General features: G+C 40.4%; 1 protein-coding gene across 2 annotated transcripts in view; it reads left to right on the forward strand.

The window, feature by feature from the left end:
• Positions 1-4,761: 4,761 nt before the first annotated feature.
• The window catches only part of gyg1 (glycogenin 1), a 34,248-nt gene continuing 11,889 nt past the window's right edge, over positions 4,762-27,120 (forward strand). For both annotated transcript variants that reach the window (XM_003218194.4, XM_008106191.3), the window contains exons 1-4: positions 4,762-4,920; positions 18,169-18,304; positions 23,024-23,198; positions 24,304-24,466. In XM_003218194.4, the coding sequence (XP_003218242.2) occupies positions 4,914-4,920; positions 18,169-18,304; positions 23,024-23,198; positions 24,304-24,466 (481 nt within the window). In that variant the 5' untranslated portion in view covers positions 4,762-4,913. The remainder of the gene's footprint in view (positions 4,921-18,168; positions 18,305-23,023; positions 23,199-24,303; positions 24,467-27,120) is intronic.

Here is a 27,120-nt window from a genome sequence, read left to right on the forward strand (position 1 = left end):
TAAACATACAGGCTGTCTTTACATCAACACCTAAGACTGGGGTGCATTTACAATGTAGAATGAATGAAATTTGATGCCCCTTTGACTACCATGGAACAATGTTGTCCAATCTTGTGAGTTGTGGTTTTACAAAGTCTTTATCCTTTTCTGCTAAAGAGTGCTGGTGCATCACCAAATTACAAATCCCAGCATTCTATAGCAATTGGTGTCAAACTGCATTAATGCTACAGTGTAGGTGCACCCAAGGTAGCTATCTTCATATTAAAGCAGCCAGACTCGCTTAAACCTTCCAGGGCCATTTTAACTTGCGGGGAGCAAAAGAAGGCTGAGAATAGGTACATCTGCACTGTAGAATATAGTTGTGCATTTGGGGTAAATATTGACCTGTTTCGTGTTCCGGCTTTCAGTGGGGCCCCCAATTCGTTTTTAGGGAGCCTCCCAAAATTGGGAGGGCAGGTATATGTTTTTGCTTTTTGGTGCCAAAATAGCCATTATCAATCAGCCCATTATGGGGAGGAGGGTTTCCCACCCAGGCTCCCCTTCCTGGTATGTACTTTAAGGAAGTTTTTTTTATAGGGGTTTGCCTCACCTTCATCTGGTGAGTCAAAGAGCTCCCTGGCTGAATACCCCCCAAGACAGAGATAGAGCAGAGAAGAGGGATTACGCTCAGGGTGAAAACTAGCCAGCTCCACTACCATTTCTCGCTGCCGTTTCCTCCTTTAATCGGGAAACCTACCTTGTGCCACTGCTCAGGGCTCTTCACCGTTAGCTGGCCTGTTCCATCTGGCCTCCTCAAGCCGGAAGCTAGGGATGGACACACAGTATGACCTTGGCGCGGGGCCTCTCCTGTGGCGTGCAGGCCCAGAAAGTGCCTGCACCTGCACAGCCAGCAGCTGAGCACTGCTTACTATAGAGTAAGCAGTGCTCAACTGAAGGCCTTGGCAGGTGCGGGAGCTTTGGGCATGCATGCCACAGGAAAGGGCACACCTCTCCCTTGGCATGCAGACCCAGAAAACGCCTGCACCTGCCAGGGCCTTTCTGGGCCTGCAATATTGAGGGACCTGTGCCAATGAAGATACAACAACTCCAGCAAGCAAGGCAGCACAGAACCCCAGCAAGGTCACCAGCAAACACGATGGAGGGCAAGCCCAGCCAACCTTCCAGCGAATGCAGCACATCCCAGCACCACGCCAAGGATCCCACCATGGGTCCACTCCTAGCTCCCAGCTCAAGGAGACCAGATGCAACAGGCCAGCTGATGATGAAGAGACCTCACCAGGGGCGCAAAATAGGGTTCCTGCTTCAAGGGGGAAACAGCAAAGAGAAATGGTGGCAGAGCTGGCTAGTTTTCACACTGAGCACAATCCCTCTTCTCTCCTCTATCTCTGTTTCAGGGGTGTAACTGTGATTCTGAAAAGCAGGCTTGGATCCAGTACCAGCTCCTGCTTGTTTTCATGTCAAGTTCGTTTTTGTACAGGGAGGGGCCTTCCCATTTCGTGCTCCTGAAAGGAACGCACATGTCTACGGTAGAATTAATGAGGTTTGACACTCCTTTCGGCACCATGGTTCAATGCGATGGAATTCTGGGAGTTGTAGTTGGGTGAAGCACCAGTGCTTTTTGGCAGAGAAGGCTGAAGACCTTGTAAAATGGCACCTCCCGGGATTCCACAGCATTGAGCCATAGCTGTGCCAATTGTGTAGATCAGGCATGGGCAAACTTGGGCCCTTCCTTCAGGTGCTTGGACTTTAATTCCTACCAGCTGTTAGGAATTGTGGGAATTGAAGTCCAAAACACCTGGAGGGAGGGCCAAGGTTTGCCCATTCCTGGTGTCAAGTCCATAGCCAAGGGGGCAGTTTAGGGGTGCAAACCGCCCCCAAAACTTTTCAGGTAAAAAAAAAAACCAGGTTTACTCCTGAATTTTAACTGGTTAACCAAATCCATATGTCAAGTATATCAGAAGCAAAAAATTAGAGTCCCTCCAGAACTACAAGCACTATCTCAACCAAATGTTGATTATTCACACTGTGATTACCTATCTTTCTACCAATTTACATTGCAAAAGTAGCAATAGCTGACATAGTAGAAGCTTTCAATATGTGGTCTCCAGCAGGCAAAGCCTAAGGTGCGGGATGGGGCGGATTTTACCTGGCAGGTGAAAACTGAGGAAATTGTGGAAACTGGGGTGTCTACCATGGTTCATCTAATCCAGTGGTTCCCAAACATTTTTTTTGTTTTGTTTTGTTTTTTAACCAGGGACCACTCTCCAACATTAGTACCAAAAAGGTTATGAATCAATTTTGAGTCAACTTTAGATTCGGTTTGGTTATTTGGGGCGCTGATTCAGAAAATTGCATTGGATAGACCACATCAGCTCTAGTTTCTGATACAGAACATATGCCATCCAGCAGTTGCCATCTGCTCACCAATAGAAAACCATATTTAACAATCGAGACCTGATGTGGTCTATCCAATGCAATTTTCTGAATCAGAACCCCAAATAACCCCAGGAGCAGGGCTAAAAACAAAGACACCAAAACAATTTTTTTGGTTGGGCTGTGGTATTATCCATCGTAGTAATGGTGAAGCCGCAGTCCATATTTTAGTTCTTGCAGACCACTAGTGGTCCACGAACCACAAGTTGGGGACCACTGATCTAATCCAAACCCTGCCAAAGAAACAATGGAACGGGAGCAAAGCATCAACCCAAATGGTTCAGCAAATTTCCCTGGCTAACCTACTCATTTCATCTACAAGGTGCATTCTGTAAGTACGGTGTGGTGTTTGGAGAAGAAGTTGGGGCTAAAGGTGGTCATCAGAAGCTTGGTGCATTGCTGCAATTTAAAGTGCAGGTTATGACCTATAAAGCCCTAAATGGCTCGTATCCTGCTTATCTACGTGGTCGTATCTTCCCCTACAAACCAGCGCGGGCTCTTAGATCTTCCGGGGAGGCCCTTTTCTTGCTTGCACCTCCATCCCAAACACGTCTGGTGGGGATGAGGGAGAGGGCCTTTTCAGCGGTGGACCCCTGGTTTTGGAACTCTCTCCCCACGGAGATTAGATTAGCTCCCACCCTATCCACCTTTTGCAAAAATTTGAAGACTTAGATGTTCCAACGTGTCTTCAAACAATAGGTCAGTTTTTATCACCACCTAGTCTTCATTGTTTACTGCCCTAATCTCCAGCACTTTAACTCTATTCCTAATTTTATTACCTTGCATTTTGCACACACCAGCCTTCCCTTACAATTTTTAATAGTTCCACCTTTGTACTGACACCTGCTGATGTATTTTGTGAATGTCTATTTTGTTGTTTTAATTATATATGCTGTTATTGTGTTCTGCTTTTATCTGTTGATTCTTGGGCCAAGTCCCCATGTGAACCACTCCAAGTCCCCATGGGGAGATGGAGGCAGGTTATAAAGTTTATTATTATTATTATTATTATTATTATTATTATTATTATTATTATTAGGAGCCCCCAGATGGCGTAGTGGACTAAGTGACTTGAAGGTTGGGTTGCTGACCTGAAGCCTGCCAGGTTCGAATCCCACCCGCAGAGAGCGCGGATGAGCTCCCTCTATCAGCTCCAGCTCCATGCGGGGACATGAGAGAAGCCTCCCACAAGGATGGTAAAACATCAAAACATCCAGGCATCCCCTGAGCAACGTCCTTGCAGACGGCCAATTCTCTCACTCCAGAAGCGACTCAAGTTGCGCCTGACACGAAATTATTATTATTATTGGTTGCTAAACCATTTGTGCGATGGGAAAATGCAAAAGAAGTCTTCAGTAGACACCAAAAAAAACAGAGTGCCATCAGAACAACTTGTGCTTGGCTGAAAACTTCTTGCTAATTCATAGTGGAAAACATCTTGATGATAAAGGAAACAAGAAGAGCGCAGAAGTAAACAGTAAGAAACTTCTGCCAATTGTGGAAACTGTTGCCCTTTGTGGCCATCAAGAACTGGCTTTAAGAGGGAACAACGATTACCGTGTTTCCCCGAAAATAAGACAGTGTCTTATATTATTTTTTACTCCAAAGATGCACTAGGTCTTATTTTCAGGAGATGTCTTATTTTTCCATGAAGAAGAATTCACATTTATAGTTGGGGGGAAAATGAACATTTATTCTATACTGTACAGTAGTTGTCATCACAAACCAACATAACCAAACCAGACAAACTGTAACTTCTGTCAAGAATTTCTTGATACTACAATTATTTCCATATACAACTGGTATGTACATTTACCAATCCTGCATGCTATGGTGTTTTGTTTGGTGGGCGCCGGGCATGCTTCCAAACACAAACTTTGCTAGGTCTTACTTTCGGGGGAGGCCTTATATTTAGCAATTCGGCAAAATCTCTACTAGGTCTTATTTTTTGGGGAAACAGGGTACCTGTGAAGAATCTTTGCACAATGATACTAATTTCAGGGACTTGAGATCTCGTGCCAGATCAGGGGACACTGGCCTGAAAAGTAATTTTAGGGGGAAAAGTTTCAACCCCTCCTGGTTTTTTGTTTTTTTTTTCCCCCTGGCTAGAGGCCTGCCTGGTGTGGATGCAGCCACTCCGCGGGGGCTGGTTCTCCTTCTTCCCTGGGGGGTCCTCAGGGGCTTCACCTGCCACTCAGCGCCTTCCTCTCCGTCTTAAAGAGACAGCGCCTCCTTTTCCCTCCCCTCTGGGGCCATCACGTCCGCACTTGGGTTCCCACGCGACGCGCTTCCAAGCAGCGCCGCACCCTCCTCCTCCTCCTTTCCTCTTCCCCCCTTTTTGGTCAACCCTGCTAGCCCCGCCCCTGCCTCTGCCGGGCTCCGCCTCCTGCTTTATAAAGGGAGGAGGAAGGGGCCAGAGGAGCCAAAGCAGTTGGGAGAGAAAGGAGCCTCTGCCCGGTGGGGTCCAGGCCAGCGGAGCCATGGCAGGTAAGGCAGGGCGCAGCGCCGGGAAGAGGGCCGCCTCGGCTGGCTTCTCCCGAGCCTGTGCGCCGTGACGAAGAGGAGCAGCCTCGCTCCAAGCGCTTCCGTCTTGGGGAGACGCTTCTTTCCCTCCTCTCGCTGCAGAGGAAGCGAAAGTGGCTCAGCTCAGGGCGCGCGCGCGTGTCTGTGTCTGTGCGCGCGCTCACGCTTCCCTTGAGTCTGGGGAGACCCCGGCGGGCGCTTCTCGGTCATGGCGGCTCCTATTTTTAGGCTGGCGCGTGAGCCTCGGGTGCAAGGAGGAGGGGAAAGAAAGAGGGCTTGCTTGGCCAAGGCTCGGGGGTCGCCTTCCTTATCCTTTTCTTGCCTTTCCCAGGTGGGAAAGGAGACCTTCCTCGCCTCCTTCGCCTTCCTTCCCAATCAGCACCCTTGTTGTGATCCTCTCCATCCTCTCCACTTGCCCCTTCTGCTGCCTTGCATGGCCTTGTTCATGGGACCCAAGAAAGGGTTCGTGGTCTGTGTTTACCCTTGAAGACCTTTTAGCACAGGCATGGGCAAACTTCGTCCCTCCAGGAGTTTTGGACTTCGACTTCCACAATGCCTTCATTCATTCCTAACTCTCCTTGCATATCTCTTTCACTCTCATATCCAACCTGATGTTACTTGTTTAAAAAACAATGTATCCTCCAGGATAACCTCGTTTTTTTTAAATCCAAATGAATTGTGGGAGTGGAAGTCCCTAAAACACCAGGAGGGCCAAAGTTTGCCCATGCTTGTGTTAGCATCTTTTAGCTTGTGGGTTGCAAGCCATGCTCTTCATGAGCCAGAGGGATCTCCACAGAAGGGCAGATGAGCAGACCTGGAGTTTTCAGCTTAAAAGCTTATTGGCTTTTTTCTCTGTCTGTCTGTCTATCTATCTTCAACAATCTAAGTAGTACAGTAGAGTCTCACTTATCCAACATAAATGGGCCGGCAGAACGTTGGATAAGCAAATATGTTGGATAATAAGGAGAGATTAAGGAAAAGCCTATTAAACATCACATTAGGTTATGATTTTACAAATTAAGCACCAAGACATCATGTTATACAACACATTTGACAGAAAAAGTAGTTCAATACGCAGTAATTCTATGTAGTAATTACTGTATTTACGAATTCAGCACCAAAATATCACGATGTATTGAAAACATTGACTACAAACATGCGTTGGATAATCCAGAATGTTGGATAAGCGAGTGTTGGATAAGTGAGACTCTACTGTACTATATAATTTCCAAAATCAGTAGTTTTCAAATACAGTAGACTCTCGGTGAATCTTTTCCCAATGTTTGTGTGTTTAAATCTGCAAGCCGCCTCAAGCCATTATTATTATTATTAGTAGTAGTAGTAGTAAAGAAATAAGAAAATAATACTTTAATTTTTAAAATATTAATAATAAGCTTTATTTTTAACTCCCCCTCTTTCCCCTAGGAGACACAGGGTGGTTTCCAAAAAATAAAATAAAATGGCCATGTGCAAATAACAGAATAAACAAACAGAACAAACAATTAAAATTAAGAATTGGAATAAATAGTTAAAATCACCGAATCAAACATATAAGCAGGCCTCGTAACTAACAATGATGTTTTTTACCATACAATTAATACAGTCAAACTGTGTTACATTGTGTTAAGTGTATTTCTCTTAAATTGCTTTTAATTACTGTATTTCAACCTTAATATCAAGACAATGCAGAGTTCATGGTACTATATAGTACAGAATGTGGTTTCTGTTAGGCCTAGTTTTAATAGTAAATCTCATGCAATTGGTATCTTCTCAATCCCCATGAGTGACAGTTGAGAGTTTGTTGTAATAGTAATAATAATAACAGCAACAACAGCAACTTTATTATTTTATCCCACCACCAAGCGGAAGGATCTCGAGCAGTTCACATAGGGACCAAGCCCAGCATAAATCACTTATATATGCACCCATTAAAACTAACAATCCCCATCCTCCCTTTAGGCAGTGGTTCTCAACCAGTGGGTCCCTAGATGTTTTGGCCTACAACTACCAGAAATCCCAGCCAGTTTACCGGCTGTTAGGATTGAGAACCACAGGTTGAGAACCACTGCTTTAAGGTACTTCATTCATAATTCTCCCTTCATGTTTTTTTTTTTACTCACCTATCCAAGCTGGTGTTGTTTGTTTAAAAAATATATCTTCCAGAGTAACCTTATTTTAAAATCCAAATGAATGGTGAAATATGAAACAGGTGAAGCAGCTTTCAAAACTCAGTTTGAATCACAGGTTTGCGCCTGTGGCTCTCTAGATGCTTTTTTGACTGCACATCCCAGAAACCTTAACCAAAATAGGTAATTGTGTTGGTCATGGGAACTGCAAGACACTAACATTTGCAAAGGCCTCCGCATTGGATGTTGATGAAGTGGGCTCCATGCATGTGACTGTAGAGCACAAACATGGTGACCCTATTGCTCCCTTACCACAGACAGAACCTTGATAATCATCTCCATGTGTAAATAGTGTATAGAGAAAGTATCCCAGGCTGCGGATGCTAGTGGGAGTATAGTTCTTATGTTTCACTGGGAACTCTGTATTAGATTTGGGGCTTCATTAGAGACTTATAATTCCCTGTCTATATAGCATCTTTACTCCATCCTAATTTTCTTTTAAATGTTGGTTTATCAATTTTATAAATGAACTGAAAACAAAGTTTAGGTATTCCTCTGCCTAAGGTGATTTTATGAAATTCATGGGGTTACTATAAGTTGACAGGCAACTTAAAGGTACAGACACAAACACGTGAACCTAAAGCATAGGGCTTATGTGTGTGCTCATGTTGCTATACACAGCCTGTTCAGAGACCTCAGAGTTATAAAAATCACCTCCCTTGCTGTGGAAGAAACCACATCTGTCACTGAGCGTAAAGCAGGAAGAACATGCAGCTTTTTTATTTCTCTATTGAGTGCATTAATCACAGTAGTTTATGAAGCAGCTCATTTTAAGATGCTAAAAAGGAACTGACCTGATAGACTTGTATAGATAAAATATTGTTTGTTACATTTATATACAGCTTGAGCATCCTGTATTCGGAATTCCAAAATCAGAAGTACTCCAAAATCATCCACAGGAGTGGTTGAGATAGTGACACTTTTGTTTTCTGATAGTTTGGTGTGCACATTTTCATACACAGCATTCTGAAAAATATTATATATAATCACTAAGCTATGAATATAAGGTGTATATGAAACATAAATGAATTTCATGTTTAGACTTGGGTCCCGTCTCCAGAGTATCTAGTTATGAAGCTGAAATCCAAAACATTTCTGGTTGAGAGTATTTCAGATAAGAGATAGTCAACATGTACTGCCTTTCCCATCAATAAACTCTTTGTCACCCACTTTACCCTTGCAATTTCTCTGTGAAGTGGTTGAGAAAGAGTGACTAGCCAACAATCACCATTGAGCTTTGTAGATGAATGAAGTTTTGATCATACATTTCCCAGATGCCAGCTCAGCACTGACCTCTGTGCTACCCTGGCTCCATGATATCACTGATAATGGCAGGATGGAATTCAGATAGGTTGGAATGAGGTTGGAAAGCTAGTCTTAACTACTTAGTTCACTAAATTATATCAATTGAGTCTTTTCAAGTTCAAACCTCATGAGTCCTTTCCTGCAAGTCTACTATTGTGCAGTTGCCCTGTTTCAAGCATGGGTTCCTGTTGGACCTCCAGATGATGACAGACTCCATTGGCAGTCTTGTACCACTGCTCCCATCACCTACTGCAGAAAACAAATAAAAAAGCAAAGATACAATAGCTACACAGTGCCTTTTGACTGAAAACATTAGGTATCTTCCAAATGAAAACACACTTCCCCTTGTATAGTAGTATACTGATTCTGGTTTTATAAACTCTGATTTTTTTCCTGTAGATTGACATCTGGAACAGCTTTTGGGACATACTGTGCTGAACAGAAGTAGTCTGATAGAAGCTGACATTTGAGTTCAAGTTAACAAACCTTGGTCATATAATCTGCTTTTCACAGAGTTAGAGCACTAGATTTTCAAAGACTGCTTTATTCCCCTATGGACATGGCTACCACCTTGCAGATGCCTTTCTGTCACGGAGAAATGGTTGCTCCAGAGAACACATTTCAGAAAATCACCTACAAAGTAGGACTGATCAGGTTTATTTCCACAAACTATCATTAATTGTATTTCCTAATTATATTATGTGAATATAGTAATGATAGTTGCGGAAATAAATTTCATTAGTCCTATTTGTCAGTGGTGTTCAGAAATGTGCTTTCTCGCTTGCCCCTCAAAGTGCAGAAATAAGGATGGTCAATGAGCAGAATAATTGGGAATAGGGAATAGATCTGATGGAGAAGAAGTCTGGAGATAAATTGTAGCCTGAGAATATAAAAATGATACTTTTTGAACCCTCTCTTGCCTTTTGAGATCTAACACATATGGTCCAGTGGCTGAGTTCAGGGAATATTTAGCGCCTCCTAACATTAACTGGTGGTGGCACAGTGTGTTAAAGTGCTGAGCTGCTGAACTTGCAGCCTGAAAGGTCCCAGGTTCAAATCCCGGGAGCGGAATGAGCACCCGCTGTTAGCCCCAGCTCCTGCCAACTAGCAGTTCAAAAACATGCAAATGTGAGTAGATCAATAGGTACCGCTCCGGTGGGAAGGTAACAGCACTCCATGCAGTCATGCCGGCCACATGACCTTGGAGGTGTCTACAGACAATGCCGGCTCTTCGGCTTAGAAATGGAGATGAGCATCAACCCCCGGAGTTGGTCACAACTGGACTTAATGTCAGGGGAAAACCTTTACCTTACAGTACAGAGGGGACATACATTGTACCTTGAAGTGGCAGTGATACATCTCTTCTTGAAACTTTCCCTGGATCCTAGACCAGGGGTCCCCAAACTTTTTAAACAGGGGGCCAGTACACGGTCCCTCAGACCGCGGGGAGGGCCAGACTATAGTTTTTTTTAAAAAACTATTAACAAATTCCTATGCAGTGCACACTGCACATACCTTATTTTGAAGTAAAAAAACAAAACAGGAATAAATACAATGTTAATCATAATAAAAATAATAAAGAGGATTGGAAGAAACCCCTTGGGCTATTTAGTCCAACCTCCTGCCTTTGTACACCAAAAGCACTCACAAAGCACCCCTTAATAATTAATTATTAATTAAATAATAATTAAAATACCATTATAAACAAGCAAAGCTTTGGAAGGCACGCACCAGGCAACAGAGGAGACAGGAAAGGTGCTCGCCTTTCCCTCCCACGCCGCGCACACCGTCCTCGGTGGAGGAGGGAGCTGCCGCTGCAGGGGCCAGATATATGGCTTCGATGGGCCACATGTGGCCCCCGGGCCTTAGTTTGGGGACCCCTGTCTTAGACCATTGCTGCCTAGTGACATTATTCCATTTATTCAATTTTCTGTGAGGTATTCAGTCAATGAAAGTTGTTAACTCCCTTGGATCTTTTTTTCTGGAAATGATGAAATTTAATAAAACCAAATCCTAACATTGTTTTGGCTTCTAAATATTCTCGGTGTTAAGCAAGGCCCTTGTTGTGACTGCTACTATATTTTTTAATTGGAGGTACCAAAGACTGAGCTCTTTCCATAGCTATCCTCTAACTTGAATTGCATCAAAACTGGTATGGAGAACCTACATCAGTGGTTCTCAACCTGTGAGTCCCCAGATGTTTTGGCCTGCAACTCCCAGAAATCCTGACAGCTGGTAAACTGGCCAAAACACCTGAGGACCCACGGATTGAGAACCACCGGCCTACATTATAATTCCACAACTAGTAAAGCTAAAAAGGTTCCTGGAAACTGGCTTTATTTTTACATGTGGTACTCTGATAAGAATTCATTGCAGAGTGTTAAGAATGCTGGATTTTGTTGTGAACTTATGTATTGCATATATAAATTTACTTCCAGAAAGAAAGTTAGAAGTTCTTGCTAGAAATCCTTCCTCTGATTAAAAGAAAGAAAGAAAAGAAATTGGATTGTGAAGAAACAAGATTAGCAACCATTCAAGTTTAGATGTGAAATTTAGAGAGACCATTGAGCAATACTTTCTTCCTTGATGAATTGTAAAGTTAGGAATTTCTGCTCATTCAGAAATGCAAGTAGTAGATCAGATCTAGGGTTCACATAGCCCACCATTATATTGGCTGAAGAATTGTGGAAGTTATATTCCAAAAATAATATCTGTGACCTCTCTGTATCCTCTTGCCCACAGTGGTCAACCTGACACCTCCAGGAATCCCACAAGGATGGAATGGAGGCAATAGCATTCCTGTGTTCAGTCCTTCTAGCAACTGGTAGTCTAGTGTATCCTGCTTCTGAATGTGGGGGCTTCATTTAGCTGTCATGACTAGGGCCATTGACAGTTGTCCTCAAGGTGTTTGTCTAATTTTCTATCAAATCCATCTAAGCTATTGACCATTGACATATCTGTGGCAGCAAATTCCCTAAATTGGCATTTCACAGAACTCACTTGTCTGTTATACTACCATTAAGTTTTGTTAGATGACCTTGATTACTACTATTGGAAAAACTGCTTTATTTATATTAAATACGATTTTGCACACCTAACCTCTCCCTTTGGTGAGATACATCAACTGGGTGTTGCTTTCATTGACATAGAAAAACACTAAAATGTAAGTAATCCCATAGTATGTCCACTGAGATTTCCTACAACAAGAAATAAGGACTGGAATCAAAGAAATCTTTGTTTTCCTTGACTGTAAGCAATTTAATGCATAGGCTCCTTTAATATTCAAGAATTTTAAGCATTCATTTCACTATTCCTTTCTTTCTTTAAAAATATAGATTTTAGACAGATAAGACCACAGCTACCCCACGTCCTTCCAGTTTCTTATTACCACTTGTTCATTTGGAGGAAGAACGGCCATATCTAAAATTGTTGACTTTGATTAGGTTGCCCCAAAGAATAACAAAGAGTTGGCATGGAGTAGCACTTCATCTTACTCTCAGGTTTTATTTTGTACTGTAACTGGGTGAGTAAGTTTAACTGTGAGTTTCAAAGTGCCACGTGGTAGAAATAGTAAGCCTGGTGAACTCTTGTCTAATTTGTGTTGGCAGAAAGTATACCTGACTTGACTTTTCATGTTTTTGACTAAAGTTAAGGCACTTGGTTTGAGTCAGAAATACTTTCATTCGTGAAATGTGTATATAAGCAAGGTGTGGTCACTAGAGAAAGGGCAAAGTCAAGGCAGAGTGTTCTGTATTTTAAGTAATCTCACCATAAGATTACTCCACTTTCATCTAATGAAGTAATTCCACTGTAAATACTATATTTACTCAAATCCTTTTTGGCGAAATTATCTCCCCAAAATTAGAGTGCACATTAGATATGATAATCTTAGTACTGAATCAAAGCAAAGGGGGAAGTTGCTTCAGGTGCACCTGGAGCTCCTCTTTGAGGGGTGTCATCTCTAATTTAATGGCTAAAGTTCAATACTATGCCCTCCAGGGATTTGTAGTCTGGTGAAGCATCAGCATTCTCTGGCAGCCCTCATAATCCCATAGCATTGAACCAAGGCAGTTAAAGTAGATTCCTTCTACAACGTAGATGCACCACAAGTAGTTCTTTTCCATTGCTGAAAGCTTTGGTGTCCTCTAACACTTCTGCTTTTAAAGGAAGAATTCTAATCATGCAGCAAAGGCTAAAACATTCATTCTCTAATATTTGCAAGGACATTAGCTTAATTTTTGTACATGAAGATATATCAGAGGGATCTATGTTTGCAGTGGTAGAAGCAGTTCGAAAGTTTTGCTCAAATGATATTTTCTTGTTTATAGATCTTTGAGCTCTATAATACTTCCAGACTGTATCAGTCTGTTTTCAATGAAGTCAACTGAATATGATGTCAGATTAAAGGCAACATTGTTCTAATTTTCTTAAGCAAAAAGTATCAGATATTCAAGGAAAGGCATAAAAATATTTCTCTGAGTTCAGTGCAGGTGCTAGTAATTTGCAAAATCTGAGTTGCTACATAGCTTTCCTAATAATCTTGTGGTTTCCTTTTCTGCCAAAAGTATAGTAGCTGAAGCCAGATAAGTAAAGGTATAATTGTAATGGAACTAGAAGCGGATTTGGATGTATATAATAGCACAGGGGTCCTCAAACTTTTAAAGCAGAGGGCCGGTCCACAATCCTTTAGACTGTTGAGGGGCCGAATTATCATTTGGGGAAAAAAACCCAAACAAATTCCTATGCACACTGCACATATCTTATTTGCAGTGCAAAACAACGACAATAACAATGAAAGAACAATACAATATTTAAAAATGAAAATAATTTTAACCAACATAATCCTATCAGGATTTCAATAGGAAGTGTGGGCCTGCTTCTGGCCAATGAGATAGTCAGGTTAATTAGGATTGTAGTTGTTGTGTGTCTTCAAGTCATTTCAGACTTTGGGCAAGCTTAAGTCCAAAATTATTTATTTATTCAGATACTACATTTATTTACTACATTTATATCCCACCCTAATCACCCCGAAGGTAACTCAGAGCAGCTGTATGTACATACAGTATATTATATTATTAGCATAGCACAATATTAGCGTTATATATTACTATATTGAACTATATCACTATACTGTAATATTATATGTAATATATAACATATAATTAATATTATATGGTATTATTAGTATTATCTATATATATAAAAGAGTGATGGCATCAGGGCAGTGGACAAAACAACAAAACTACAGGCCCCCCAACCTCGAAATTTGACAACACAACCCATCATCCACGCCTCTAGGTTGATACAACAAAAAGAAAAGAAAAATAAAGTCCTAATTAGAGGGAGAGCAATAATTGTTTTTATCCAATTGCTGCCAGTTTAGAGGTCTAATCTCTGCCCACTTCGTTGCCTAGCAACCAAGGGACAGCCAGGTTTCAGTTAGGGGACAGGCAGATTTAGGCCTCACTTAGACTTTTTCCACAGATTATCTAATTTGCACTGGATTATATGGCAGTGTAGACTCAAGGTCCTTCCACACAGCTATATAACCCATTTAGAATCTTATATTATCTGCTTTGCACTGGATTATCTTGACTCCACACTGCCATATAATCCACTTCAGTGTGCATTTTATACAACTGTGAAGAAAGGGCCTCATATAATCCAGTTCTGAGCAGATAATATAAGATTAGAAATATACAGTAGACTCTCACTTATCCAACATAAACAGGCCGGCAGGATAAGTAAATATATTGGATAATAAGAAGGGATTCAGGAAAAGTTGATTAAACATCAAATTAGGTAATCGTTATACAAATTAAGCACCAAAACATCATATTATACAACAAATTTGACAGAAAAAGTAGTTCCATGCGCAGTAATGCTATGTAGTAATTACAGTAGAGTCTCACTTATCCAACACTCGCTTATCCAACGTTCTGGATTATCCAACGCATTTTTGTAGTCAATGTTTTCAATATATCGTGATATTTTGGTGCTAAATTCATAAATACAGTAATTACTACATAGCATTACTGCGTATTGAACTACTTTTTCTGCCAAATTTGTTGTCTAACATGATGTTTTGGTGTTTCATTTGTAAAATCATAACCTAATTTGATATTTAATAGGCTTTTCCTTAACGCCTCCTTATTATCCAACATATTCGGTTATCCAACATTTTGCCAGCCCAATTATGTTGGATAAGTGAGACTCTACTGTACTGTATTTACAAATTTACCAGTAAAATATCACAATGAATTTGAAACACTGACTACAAAAACATTGATTATGAAAAGGCAGACTGTGTTGGATAATCCAGAACATTGTATAAGCGAATGTTGGATAAGTGAGATTCTACTTTGATATGAAATAATTTCTAGGATAGAATAATGCAGAACAATATAATCTCTAAAACCAGGACAGTAATAAAGAAATAAAGAAATAAAGAAAGTAAATAAAGCAAGGAAATTGGAAATTCCACAAAGGAAACAATCAGGGCCAGCTAACACCTCCCAAGAAAGGATTCTTCCAGAAAGGAAGCTGAGAAGGCAGTGAAGCACTATGTATTACCAAAGTCATTATTATTACTATCATTACTATCCTTACTATTATTATTATTATTATTATTATTATTATTATTATTATTATTATGTTGCAGTCAACCATGAAAATGAATACAATCTGGCTCCAAGTATTCAAAAACACTAAAATCAGAATATAAAAAAATTAATGTGGTATAATAAAACAGAACAATACAATCTCTAAAATCAGAACACTAAATAAAGAACAACACTCTGAAAATAGGGGAATTCCACACAGAAAACAATCAGGGCCAGCTAACACCTCCCAAGAAAGGATTCTTCCAGAAAGGAAGCTGAGAAGGCAGTGAAGCACTATGTATTACCAAAGTCATTATTATTACTATCATTACTATCCTTACTATTATTATTATTATTATTATTATTATTATTATTATTATGTTGCGGTCAACCATGAAAATGAATACAATCTGGCTCCAAGTATTCAAAAACACTAAAATCAGAATATAAAAAAATTAATGTGGTATAATAAAACAGAACAATACAATCTCTAAAATCAGAACACTAAATAAAGAACAACACTCTGAAAATAGGGGAATTCCACACAGAAAACAATCAGGGCCAGCTAACACCTCCCAACAAAGGATTCCCATCATCAAAGTCTGGCCAATCCTCTGTTTTCTCAGGGCCACAGACAGTAGAAGCATATAAAATATCGCAAACAACACCACTCTGAAAACAAGGTAATTCCAGACAGGAAACAATCAGGGCCAGCTAACACCTCCCAACAAACAAATCACTCAGGGAGGAAACAGCTAGGCTTTAAATCTGCAAGGCCATTACATCCTAATCATTTTTCCTAATTGCAGCATTCATACTTGCCTCCAACAGACAAAAAAAAAAACAATCAGAAATATTGCATATTCACAACCTTTAGGAAATAATGTCCCCTGATGGCACAGCATGTTAAAGCGCTGAGCTGCTGAACTTCTGGACCGAAAGGCCGCAGGTTTGAATTGGGGGAACTGACAGAGCCCCCACTGTTAGCCCCAGCTTCTGCCAACCCAGAAGTTCAAAAACATGTAAATGTGAGTGCATCAATAGGTACTGCTCCGGTGGGAAGGTAACGCCGCTCCATGCAGTCATCCCACATGACCTTGGAGGAGTCTACGGACAACGACGGCTCTTCGGCTTAGAAATGGAGATGAGCACCAACCCCCAGAATCATACATGACTGGGCTTAATGTCAGAGGAAAACGTTTACCCTTTACCTTAACTACCACCAATTCCTCAATACTTTATTTCCCATACCACCATTCTTCGCCACAGCAACGCGTGGCCGGGCACAGCTAGTATTGTATAAAATGATAATGTTATCAATATCATATGTATATACAATATATTATATTATTAAAACTGATATAAAAATGTTATATTATAAATGAGGGCGGGGGCCAGGTAAATGACCTTGGAGGGCCGCATCCGGTCCCCGGGCCTTAGTTTGGGGACTCCTGTAATAGCATAATTGTGTACATGTTCTTACTCCTCAAACTTCACATTTTCAAGGCTGTATGTTTGAAGGTGGTTTTTTTTGGTTTTTTTTTTTTTTTGTTTTTGTTTTCCAGTCATTTCTGACATGGCTGAGCAGGGATTCAGACCCTGTTCACCAGTCAGTAGTCAAATCAGTACATCAAGCTGGCTGTCATTGAAGTGGCCCTATAGCTTCAAAACATTAATTGTGAGGGATTATTTCCAGACAGCACCATGCTTTTAAGCTCGTGCCTCGTACCAGCTCAAATATTTAGGGGTGGCTGAGTTTGCATAAAGAGAGCTTCATTCCACACGATTAGCAGCAGAATATTAATACTACTGAACATGCAAAACAACCCAGGTATAAAACATGAGATATTTTGTAATGGATAAATGTAAATATCTGAAATGTTTGCAAAACACTTTATAGATGTTAATAGGAATTGATTATATCAATAAGAGTTTATAACTAAGCACTGCTAGAATTCTAGAATAATTTAAATAAGTGAATAGGACTATAAAATATCAGTTACTGGCCAGTTAAACCAGTTTAAACTATTGCTGAGATGAAACTATCAAGATACTATACACTTCTGTAAAATTGCAACTTAAAAAGTAGAGATGCTGTACTTGACATGACCATATTTAAGTGCCTAATGCCTTTTTGTAATTTATAATAAAATGTTATACACAGAAATATCAGATGCATTAGGTAATGTAGCCCATTGCAAGCTAGAAAGCAAGTATTTTTTGATCTACTTTACTAAACATTTTCTTAAAGTGTACCAGGTAAAGCAGATGTGATCTAGCCCTTTGTGAATTAGAATGAGCTCATTGTGTAAAGTGCATACTGGGAATTCTGTCCATCCTGAAAATGACTGTAAACTGCTGGGATGGAAACATCTTGCATTATATATGTTGAACAAGGTTAAAATAAAATCTTACTGGAGCAGCAAACTAGGATTGATCTTGTTATGACAGCGACCAGCCAGGTACCTCTGGGAAGCTCATAATCAAAGACTTGAAGGTAATCACCCACTCCTGTTACTTTCAAGTAATGGAATATAGCATGACTTCCATATCCACGAGTCCTTGGACTTTATGTGGATACATAAAACTGGGAATCATAGCAACCCTATTGAAGTGAAGGACTTCTGGCCAAGGAATACTGGAGAGCCATACTAGAGTGCCTAAAAAATTCCTTGAGAAGACATATTTTGTCAGAAATGGATAAATGAAATCATAGATACTGTATTTAGCTATATAATGCTTCTAGAAAGAGGGAGATTGTTTAGACTAAAAAAAATTCATTTACAGAAACAATTGCCACAGTAAGTAAAGGGCTGGAAAACATTGTTTTAGAGCAGTGTTTCTCAAACACTGCTGTTCCAGGTGTTTTGGACTTCAGCTCCCAGAAATCCCAGCCAGTTTACCAGCTTTTAGAAATTGTGAGAGCTGAAGTCCAAAACATCTGAAGGAGCAGAGTTTGAGAAACACTGCTTTAGAGTCAACAATTTCCACAGTCTTGGACCCAAAAGGTTATATGTCCAAAGTCTGGGTTTTAGAAGATGTTGAGACACTGATAACATTTTCCTTAACTTTGCCATTACAAAGCTACTAGCATAACTTTTATGTTTTTTCTCTTTAAGACCAGTCTTTTGTGACGTTAGCCACAAATGATTCCTATGTGAAAGGAGCACTTGTACTGGGATCGTCACTACGAAACTACAGAACAACAAGGAAGTTGACAGTGCTGATTACTCCACATGTTTCAGACCCAATGAGGTGAGGTTATGGTGTGTAGCACTGAATAGTATAGCCCCAATAAAGAACAAACATGGCTTGCAACATGGGTAACTGATTACACCTTAGAGGTATAGTTATCTGTTTAAGATGGAATAGTTCTGTGTTTCAGATGGCAAAGAATGTAAAAGAAATATTGTTGTATAAAGGCCAAAGTGATTATTCCTCTTAAGTATAGTATAAAATCGAAGTGCCTGGGGCCAGCCTCACCAAACATACTGAGCGTGACCCTCACAGCTGTGCAATCTCACCTGAAGCCAGCAGCAGATTTAAAAAGCTATCACTGGCCTTCTGTTGCACCCTGTCTTACAGATGTCCAGCTCAAGGTGTGTGTATTAGAGACACCATCGCCTTTGTTAGTTTTTTGGGTTCTGGAAGTTTTACCATAGTCTTTGCAAGGGTTGTTTGGGTCTTGGGGGTCTTTTTGGGTTCAGGCTGGGTTGGGCTTTTTAAATTTGGGTCTGGGTTGGAGTGGATCAGGTAAGACCTGTGGAGTAGACAAGCTTGGGGTTCTTTTACCAACATGGATAGAGACACCTTGCAATCACAAGAAAAAATACCCGCATCTCCTCCCCAAGGACCTCATACCACAGTTTATACACACCCACAAAGACCTGGGCTGCATTCCTGTGCCTAAACAGTATCCAGGGAACTCCTTATTTGTGATGACTTGTGAATCTCTGGGAGGGCATAAAGACTGGGGGAGGTGGGTGGTAACTAAACCCATATAGGTCCTTTTTAACTTGTGGAATTCTGCAATATAATAATTCTAATTAGGCCAGCACCTTAAACACTCTGACTCAGACACTACCTCAGCCCTGTTGGCTTGTCGCAAACTGCCTTTTTATGTTTAATGTTTTAACTGTTTACTAATATTCTATTAGTAAACATGTGCTGTTTGATTTATATAATTAAATTTCTATTTTTGCTGTTTTTGAGCTGTTCTATAAGTACACAGGATGATAATTTATTTTATTGTTTATGATTTGATCTGTTTGTTAGGTTTTCACATGTATGTTTGGCATTGAACTTTGCCATTATTATGTTGTAAACCACATAACACGTGAGCGGCCGCTGTTAGCACCAGCTCCTGCCAACCTAGCAGTTCGAAAACATGCCAATGTGAGTAGATCAATAGATACAGCTCCAGCGGGAAGGTAACGGCGCTCCATGCAGTCATGCCGGCCACATGACCTTGGAGGTGTCTACGGACAACTCTGGCTCTTCGGCTTAGTAATGGAGATGAGCACCAACCCCCCAGAGTCAGACATGACTGGATTTAACATCAGGGGAAAACCTTTACCCTTTACCTAAACCACTTTGAGGCTCCCCAGGGGCAAGAAAAGCAGTATATAGATGCAGTAAATAAATAATAATAAATTAATAAAATACTGCTCATTCTCTCAGAGGAAAAGATCTTAAATGCGTATAGAGAGCTAAAATGTTAAAAGAAATCATGCATACCCATATGTTTAATTAACCATGGTTTCTTTTTGTAAGACTGCAGCCTTGTTTTAAGTTGTGTGTCACACATGTAAGATATTAACTGCACAACAATGGATATAGAGGATGTGTTGCTCAAACTGGATTTTTTTTATCTCAATGTCTAATATCTATAGCCTGCACTAGTGAGTTAAGACTGCATGCCATAGCAGCTGTACTCCCCGCATAACTGAGACACCAGGTGCATGGTTGCTGTGCACAAAAGCTCTTCCTATACACCCGTCTGAGCTTAAAATTAGGTCTGCATTTATAGGACTTGTCTAGTCACCCTTCCCCTGCATTATCTCTAATCACATTATCTTCAGTTCAAGCACAGGCCAAAAAGTTAAAAATTAGGCTGAGGTTTCAGGAATTAATATTATAGACATTCTTTAGATGTTATATCTCCCACAGCATTAGCCTTCCTAGAACATGGAGTAATCCTATATACATGGGGTGTGTACAAAAGTGACCAACAGTGTGGTCTCTTCTATGGTTAAGAACCTTTAAACCTAATTTTTTAATGAGAACAGCAGTGCTGCAGTGGATCTCATGACATGAAAGTAATACGAGGAGCTTCCTTAAAATGTGCTGCTGCTGCAATAATACATTTTTCAGGAGCTCTGAATTTTAAGAGATGTTTTAATGAATAGAGCTCGTACCCTCAGCTTTCAGAGCTTTACAAAGACATTGTTGAAATTACAGATTGATAGAAATGTTAGTCACTTTTGTTCAAAAAGGGGTCTACCCTTTTTAGGGTCCTGTGAAGTCACTATCCCCAAATATTGTTTTCGTAGTCTTTCATTTTTCTTCACCTTACATAATATGCTCTTTTGTCTACACTTGTACATCTAGTCTTGCTTTTCAAAATCTATGACCTTTTTAGTTTTTTTAAAAAATCATTACGTTTGATATTTAAAAGCCGTTTTACAACCCAGGCTCCAATGTTATCATTTTGCAGGTACTGTATGTTAAACTGTTTTTCTGTTCCCAGGCATTTGATATGATTGATTTTTTTAAAAAATCCCTGATTTTAGACCAACTGATTGTTTACTTGTGAAAGTTAATGTTTATATTATGCCTAATTTAATTTCATATATAGTTTAATTGAAAAGATACCTTATTGTTGTGTTGCCTTCAAGACATCCCTGATTTGTGGTGGCCCTTAAGTGAACCTATTACAAGGTTTTCAAAAACAATCTCTGCTAAGAATAGCACGTATCCTCTGAATGAATGCCTGGAAGAGGTAACTGGCTTGATGAGGAAAAGCAAATTGAAATTGAATCCAGACAAAACAGAGGTTCTTGCCTTCAAGGGTCCTAATCTGGGGGTGGAGGTGTGTCAACCAGTTCTGGATGGGGTTGACTCCCCCTGAAAGACACTGTTTGCAGCTTGGGAGTGCTTCTGGATCCATCTCTCCAAATGTCAGCCCAGGTAGATGTGACGGTCAGGAGTGCCTAGGGGTGTGTGAATCAGTTCTGTTTTTGTTTCAAATTTAGGATATATGTAATATCCTTGATATTCCTGTAACCAGTCTGGCTGCCGTATTTTAAACCAGCTGGTTTTCAAACTTGGTACAAAGGTAGCTCAATAGAAAGTGCATTGCAGAAGTCCAACCTAACTTTGAGGTTACCAGCACATGCACTATCATTTTTAGGGTCTTCAGATACTAGGAAGACGTGCAGCTGACGTATCAGCCAGAGTTGATAGTGTGAAATGGCACAGTGTTCCATTCTGTTTTCATGACTCCCTCCCTAAATTACAAATTTGAACGACCCTACTCCTAATCTCCTGGAAACTTGGTGTCCCCCATTCTGTTTTCAGGAAGTTTCCAGGAGATTAGGAATGGCGTCATAGGAATATATTTGAATATGTGTATTTATTTTAAAAAATTACAATGTTTATGTGTTTTAATTATGCTATAACCCACCTTGAGCCACAAGGAGAAGTGGGTAAGAAATAAAATGATGATTATTATTATCATTATTTTTATTATTTCCTGGCAGAATATATTTCGAGTGGGTCTAGCATTGCCTTACTCTGAAGCTGGGACTTTCCCAGTTGGTTTCATTTGCCAAGTGAGGATTCAAACTCTCCTCCCGAGTCATAATCCAGTTCTCAAACTCCTACACCACACTGGAGTTATGTTAGCTTGACTCTTTTTTCCTTCTAGAAAATGCATTCAAGAAAAGTAACTACATTAAATAGTAATATTGTTTCTGATACAGGGATGGGTAGATGATAGTATCCATACTGACAGATTTGGGTGATAGGAAATAGCAAATTCCCAATGGCTTAGCTACTATACCAACAAAATGAATCCCACCCTTAGTCGCTGACTGAAATGAATAAAATTGGGTAACTTGTGGATTTTTATGTTAAATATTTGTGAGCTCCATTGAGTTTGCTATTCAAAACAAATTATTCAGCTCAAAATGCTTTCTGATGAATTGTGACATTCTAGTATAAAGGAGAGAGATACCAAACACTTGTATCTCTGCTCACCTCTATTTATAAGATTATTATAATCATTTTATTATATTTATACTCTGCTTTTCTTTCTTACACAAAACTAACTGGCTAAGATGCTGCCTTGTGCATTGTTTCATAAATGGCAATTGTTTGAATAATTGTTGTACACATTATATGTGTTGCTAGCCAAAGTGTGGCATATAATCCAAAGTGAATTCTAACATTTTGATGCTTTTATTTAAGACATGAGGTGTAACAGGAATAACAGTGGAGAAGAAGTGATGCATGAGCTTCATTTGTAAACATAATCATTTCTGTAACTAACTGGAAGAACACTTCAGCTGCTGCTCAGGAGTCATAGCACAGCGTCTGAAAACGCCTTCTTCCTTGGCTGTTGCATCTTAAAATAGCCAGATGACTTATCAAGAGTGTCCCTAGGTTTTTCTGACCCATATGCTTGTGTGGGTGTAGGCATCTCCTGTATGTACTTTGACAGCCCTTCAGTGCGACTAATCCACCACCTTTTCAAGAGCTTTATCTAAAGTCTATGCTCTTGCACTCTTAAGTTAGAAATGTGCTACAGGAATAAGGCAACTACTGTCATGCACATTTCAAAGAAATTCCAAAGGGCTTACTCTCTCAGAAACCTAGTACTGCATAGGAATGTGATTTCCCCAGATGATTGATAGAGAGCTGTGTAGAAGGTGGTGCTGATCACTGATGTAACTTGAGGCATTCTTTCAATAGGAAAGTACTGGAAAAAATATTTGATGAAGTGAAGCTTGTGGACATCTTGGACAGTGGAGATTCAGCCCATCTTGCGCTGTTGAAAAGGCCTGAGCTTGGTGTAACACTGACAAAACTCCACTGTTGGGAATTAACAGAGTATTCAAAGTGTGTGTTCATGGATGCAGACACAATGGTATGTCTTTCCTATTTTTAGAAAGTATTTTCTTAGCTGGACTTGTTTGAAAGCTGATAATATTGGCAATATGAACTTTGAAATTAATAAAAGTGAATATAATGATTCTGTTGTGAACAACTCCAAGCCTGAGTGACAAGGTTTGCTGGTGTGATGCAAGAAAGAAAGGCCTTTAAACCCAGGAGGCTGACTTTTACCTTGAGAAGTATCTTGGAAACAAATTGGACAAAGAAGCAGATTATTGTCATACCAATTTGAACAGTTTCCCAGCAGGCATACAAAGCTAGCTCTGTTTGCTGCATTTCTACTCTGGAGTAAACCCTGCTTCCTGAGCTTCAAACTACAGCTCATTTCTATGCCAACAGTTTCCTGGCTCTAAATGATCTCTTCTCTTTGATTAGAAATGAGGGAGTGGGAATGGATAGGGAATTCCAAGAGACCAAAACTAAGCCACTGGATTTGATGCTTCCACCACTCATGCCAATGGCATCTGTCCTCTCCACTGTTACATAGAGAGTCCTATAATCTTGGGGAGGAAAGAATGCAACCAGAGTTCCCTTACATCTAATGTAGGCTAGTTGTTTCTCAATTACTGGAAAGCACTCTCCTGAAGGAGATGGGTAAAGTGGAAAAAACAAGTATTAACTGGATTATTTTGCATCTGGAAACTCACTGTAAAGTTGCTCATCAGAGATGATAACGTTTTTAGCCAGCACTTGCAGATACTATCTAAATCCAAACAGGTCAGGATTCAGCTATCTTCAATAGGGGCTGGCAGTAAGTGCTTTGCCTCTTTACTCTGCCATGTTTAAAAAAATTTAAAGGAAGAGCAGGACATGGTATTTAAAGTTGAAAAAGTCCACCTGGCACTTTGGTTGAGAGCCCATGACACTGGGAGTTTAGCCACATGTCAGGTGGGATATATAGAGAAAGTTTCTCATACTTTGTGCAGAGTGAAGTGAGTGTTCATTTTATATTAAATGAAAAACTACTTAGGTAGTAAGTGTTTAAAGGCAGTTGAGTATTATGAGGAAAGAAATGTGCATCATAGTGTTCAGAGATGAATATTAAACCTGTACTCCTGTTCAATGTTCCTGTGTACCAGGTTTTGTCAAATATAGATGAGCTTTTTGAAAGAGAAGAACTTTCTGCTGCACCTGATCCAGGCTGGCCTGACTGTTTCAATTCGGGAGTTTTTGTATATCGGCCTTCTCTTGAAACATTCAATCAACTGTTGCAGGTTGCTACAGAGAAAGGCAGCTTTGATGGTATGTTTCTAAATATGCTATATTCTGAGAACAGATGGTAAGATCTCTTCTAAAATGCTCCACTGAGTTTGCGTTATATGACTAAAAATCAATATGCCGGAAACATTTAATAGGATTCTTTACTTGTGGAATTTTTCTATAGATTGGGGTTTTATTTCATTGGACCTGAATATATGAAACATTAATAAGCTTTACTTAAATGGGCTGAACTGGAGTAACACCAAGTTCAGTAAAAAGGAATTTTGTACTCTGTCAATAAGATGGCTGCATTTATTTGACTGGAATAACTTCAAAAAGAGAAGCTCTTAAAGCTTCGTTGATCTGTTCTGTAACTAGCTAAAAGCTTTTAACTAACTGAAAGAGACTTTTCTAGTAGTGTAGATCTTTTTCTTGTAACACTAAGACTTTTTCCCCCCAAGATGTATTACTTGTACTTAACATAGACCCAAATATATGCACTGCTTGATTCTTCGGATCAAATAAATTTTATTTTTTTTATTTCGTGTCAAAAGCATTGGTACAGCAAATACATTTCAAATAATGGAAATAAAATAGAAAAGAAAAGAAATCACAAGCAACTAAATAGTTTTGGACCAAAAGCGGGCAACAGCAACCGCATTGTCTGTAGCTTTAAACAACTCCTCCTCCGTACATGAGGCAGGGCATTGTGGGCAAGCATACATATGCTGAGTTGTTTGTTCAGCTCCACAGTCACACAAGGTGGAGGATTCCTCCAGGTAGTGCCACCTTGCCAAGTTGTCTTTTGATCTGCCCACTCCACTTCTGAGTCTGTTCAGGGACTTCCAAGTTGCCCATTCCTGGTTTGCCCCTGGAGGAAGACCCTCTTGGGGGGCCATCCAGTTAGAATTGCCAGGTTTAGCTGCCCAGAGGGACACCCTTGCTGCTGCTGGAGGAACATCAAGAGGAGTGGTGGTTCTCATGAAGCCCTTCCTTGATTTGAATCTGGTGGGAGGAGGGTGATAGCCATGCAGTGGGTGGCTTTCACAATGTTCAACCTTTTTTCTCTCACCGTTAACAGCAACTTCCCGTCGCATGTCAGGAGGGGCAATGCCAGCTAACTTGTAGAGTTTATCAACAGGTGTAGGTTTAAGGCATCCCGTGATGATTCTGCATGTTTCATTCAGTGCTATGTCCACCTGCTTTGCATGGGCAGACTTGTGCCAAACAGGACAGACATACTCTGCAGTTCAGAAAGACAAGGCCAGGGCTGATGTTCTTATTACTTGTGGGTCTGCTCCCCATGCGCTGCCAGTCAGTTTCCGCAGGATGTTATTGCGTGCAGCTACTTTGTGCTTGGTGTTCATGCAGTGTTTCCTATATGTTAGTGTTCGGTCTAAGGTGATACCAAGGTATTTAGGATGGAAACAGTTTTCGAGCTCTTGGCCTTCCCAAGTAACTTTCAGTTTCCTGTTGGCTTCGCGGTTACGTAGGTGGAAAGCACACACTTGTGTCTTGGAAGGGTTAGGCTTCAGGTGGTTCTCTTTGTAGTAGCTGGAGAGATCTTTCAAGGCATTGGTGAGTTGCTTTTCAACTGTTTCAAAATCTTTTGCTTGTGTTGTAAGGCCAAGGTCATCAGCATATATAAAGCTCTTTGTGAGTGGTGGTAGTGGCTGATCGTTCGTGAAGATGTTAAATAAGGTCGGTGCAAGAACGCTGCCTTGGGGTAAACCATTCTTTTGCCTCCTCCATCTACTTTTCTGGCCCTGAAACTCCACATAGAAGCTGCGGTTTTCTAAGAGGGTCTGGACAGTTTTTGTAAAGTCAAAGTCCCGGGTGATATGGTAGACTTTATGCAGCATTTTTCTATGTTGCACCGTGTCATAGGCTGCCGTAAGGTCCACAAAAACTGTTTCCGTGATGCAGCCTTTCTCGTAGCCTTCCTCGATATGTTCAGTCAGATGAAGAATTTGACCTGTACAGTTTTTCCCTGGTCTGAAACCTGCTTGTTGTGCAATAAGCTTGGGTTCGATAACAGGTCCTAGTCGATTTAATAGCATCCTCTCATAGACTTTATATAGATGACATAAGAGGGAGATTGGTCGATAGTTCCTGGCATTGGAGGCATCTTTACCAGGTTTTAAGATGGCAATTATCTTAGTTTTCCTCCATGCTCTGGGAATCTGTTTGTGTGCCAGGCATTGATTGTAGAATTTCAAAAGCCAGTTTTTAGCTTTGGGCCCCAAGTGTTTGATTTGCTCCATCATCAGGTCATCTAGGCCAGGTGCTTTACCAACCAGTCTTACATCGCTTGATGGCTTCTCTGAGTTCTTTCAGGTTTAGAGGAGAAGACAACTGGTGGGTTTCAAGTTCTGGCACCCTGTTGATTTTCATCTTTATTCTGCTGCAGTTGGTTTTCCCATTCTGAATTAGCTGGTGAGCTATCTGATTTGGTGTCACGTTCGCGTGTCCAGGGTTGACCAGAGGGTCACTATCCAGGCGTCTCAGCAATTGCCAGGCTTTTCGGCTACTCTTGGACATGTCCAGGTTCTCAAGCAGCTCTATCCAACTGTCTTTCTTAGCATTAGCTAAGGCTGTAGATAGTTTTTGGCCTGCTGCAATAGTCCCATCACTGTATGGATTCTCTTGAAATAATCTGAGATATTCTTGTAGCTGATTTAGTGATTCTTCGTTTA

The sequence above is a fragment of the Anolis carolinensis genome, chromosome 3 (assembly GCF_035594765.1).
Source record: "Anolis carolinensis isolate JA03-04 chromosome 3, rAnoCar3.1.pri, whole genome shotgun sequence".
Taxonomy (NCBI): domain Eukaryota; kingdom Metazoa; phylum Chordata; class Lepidosauria; order Squamata; family Dactyloidae; genus Anolis; species Anolis carolinensis.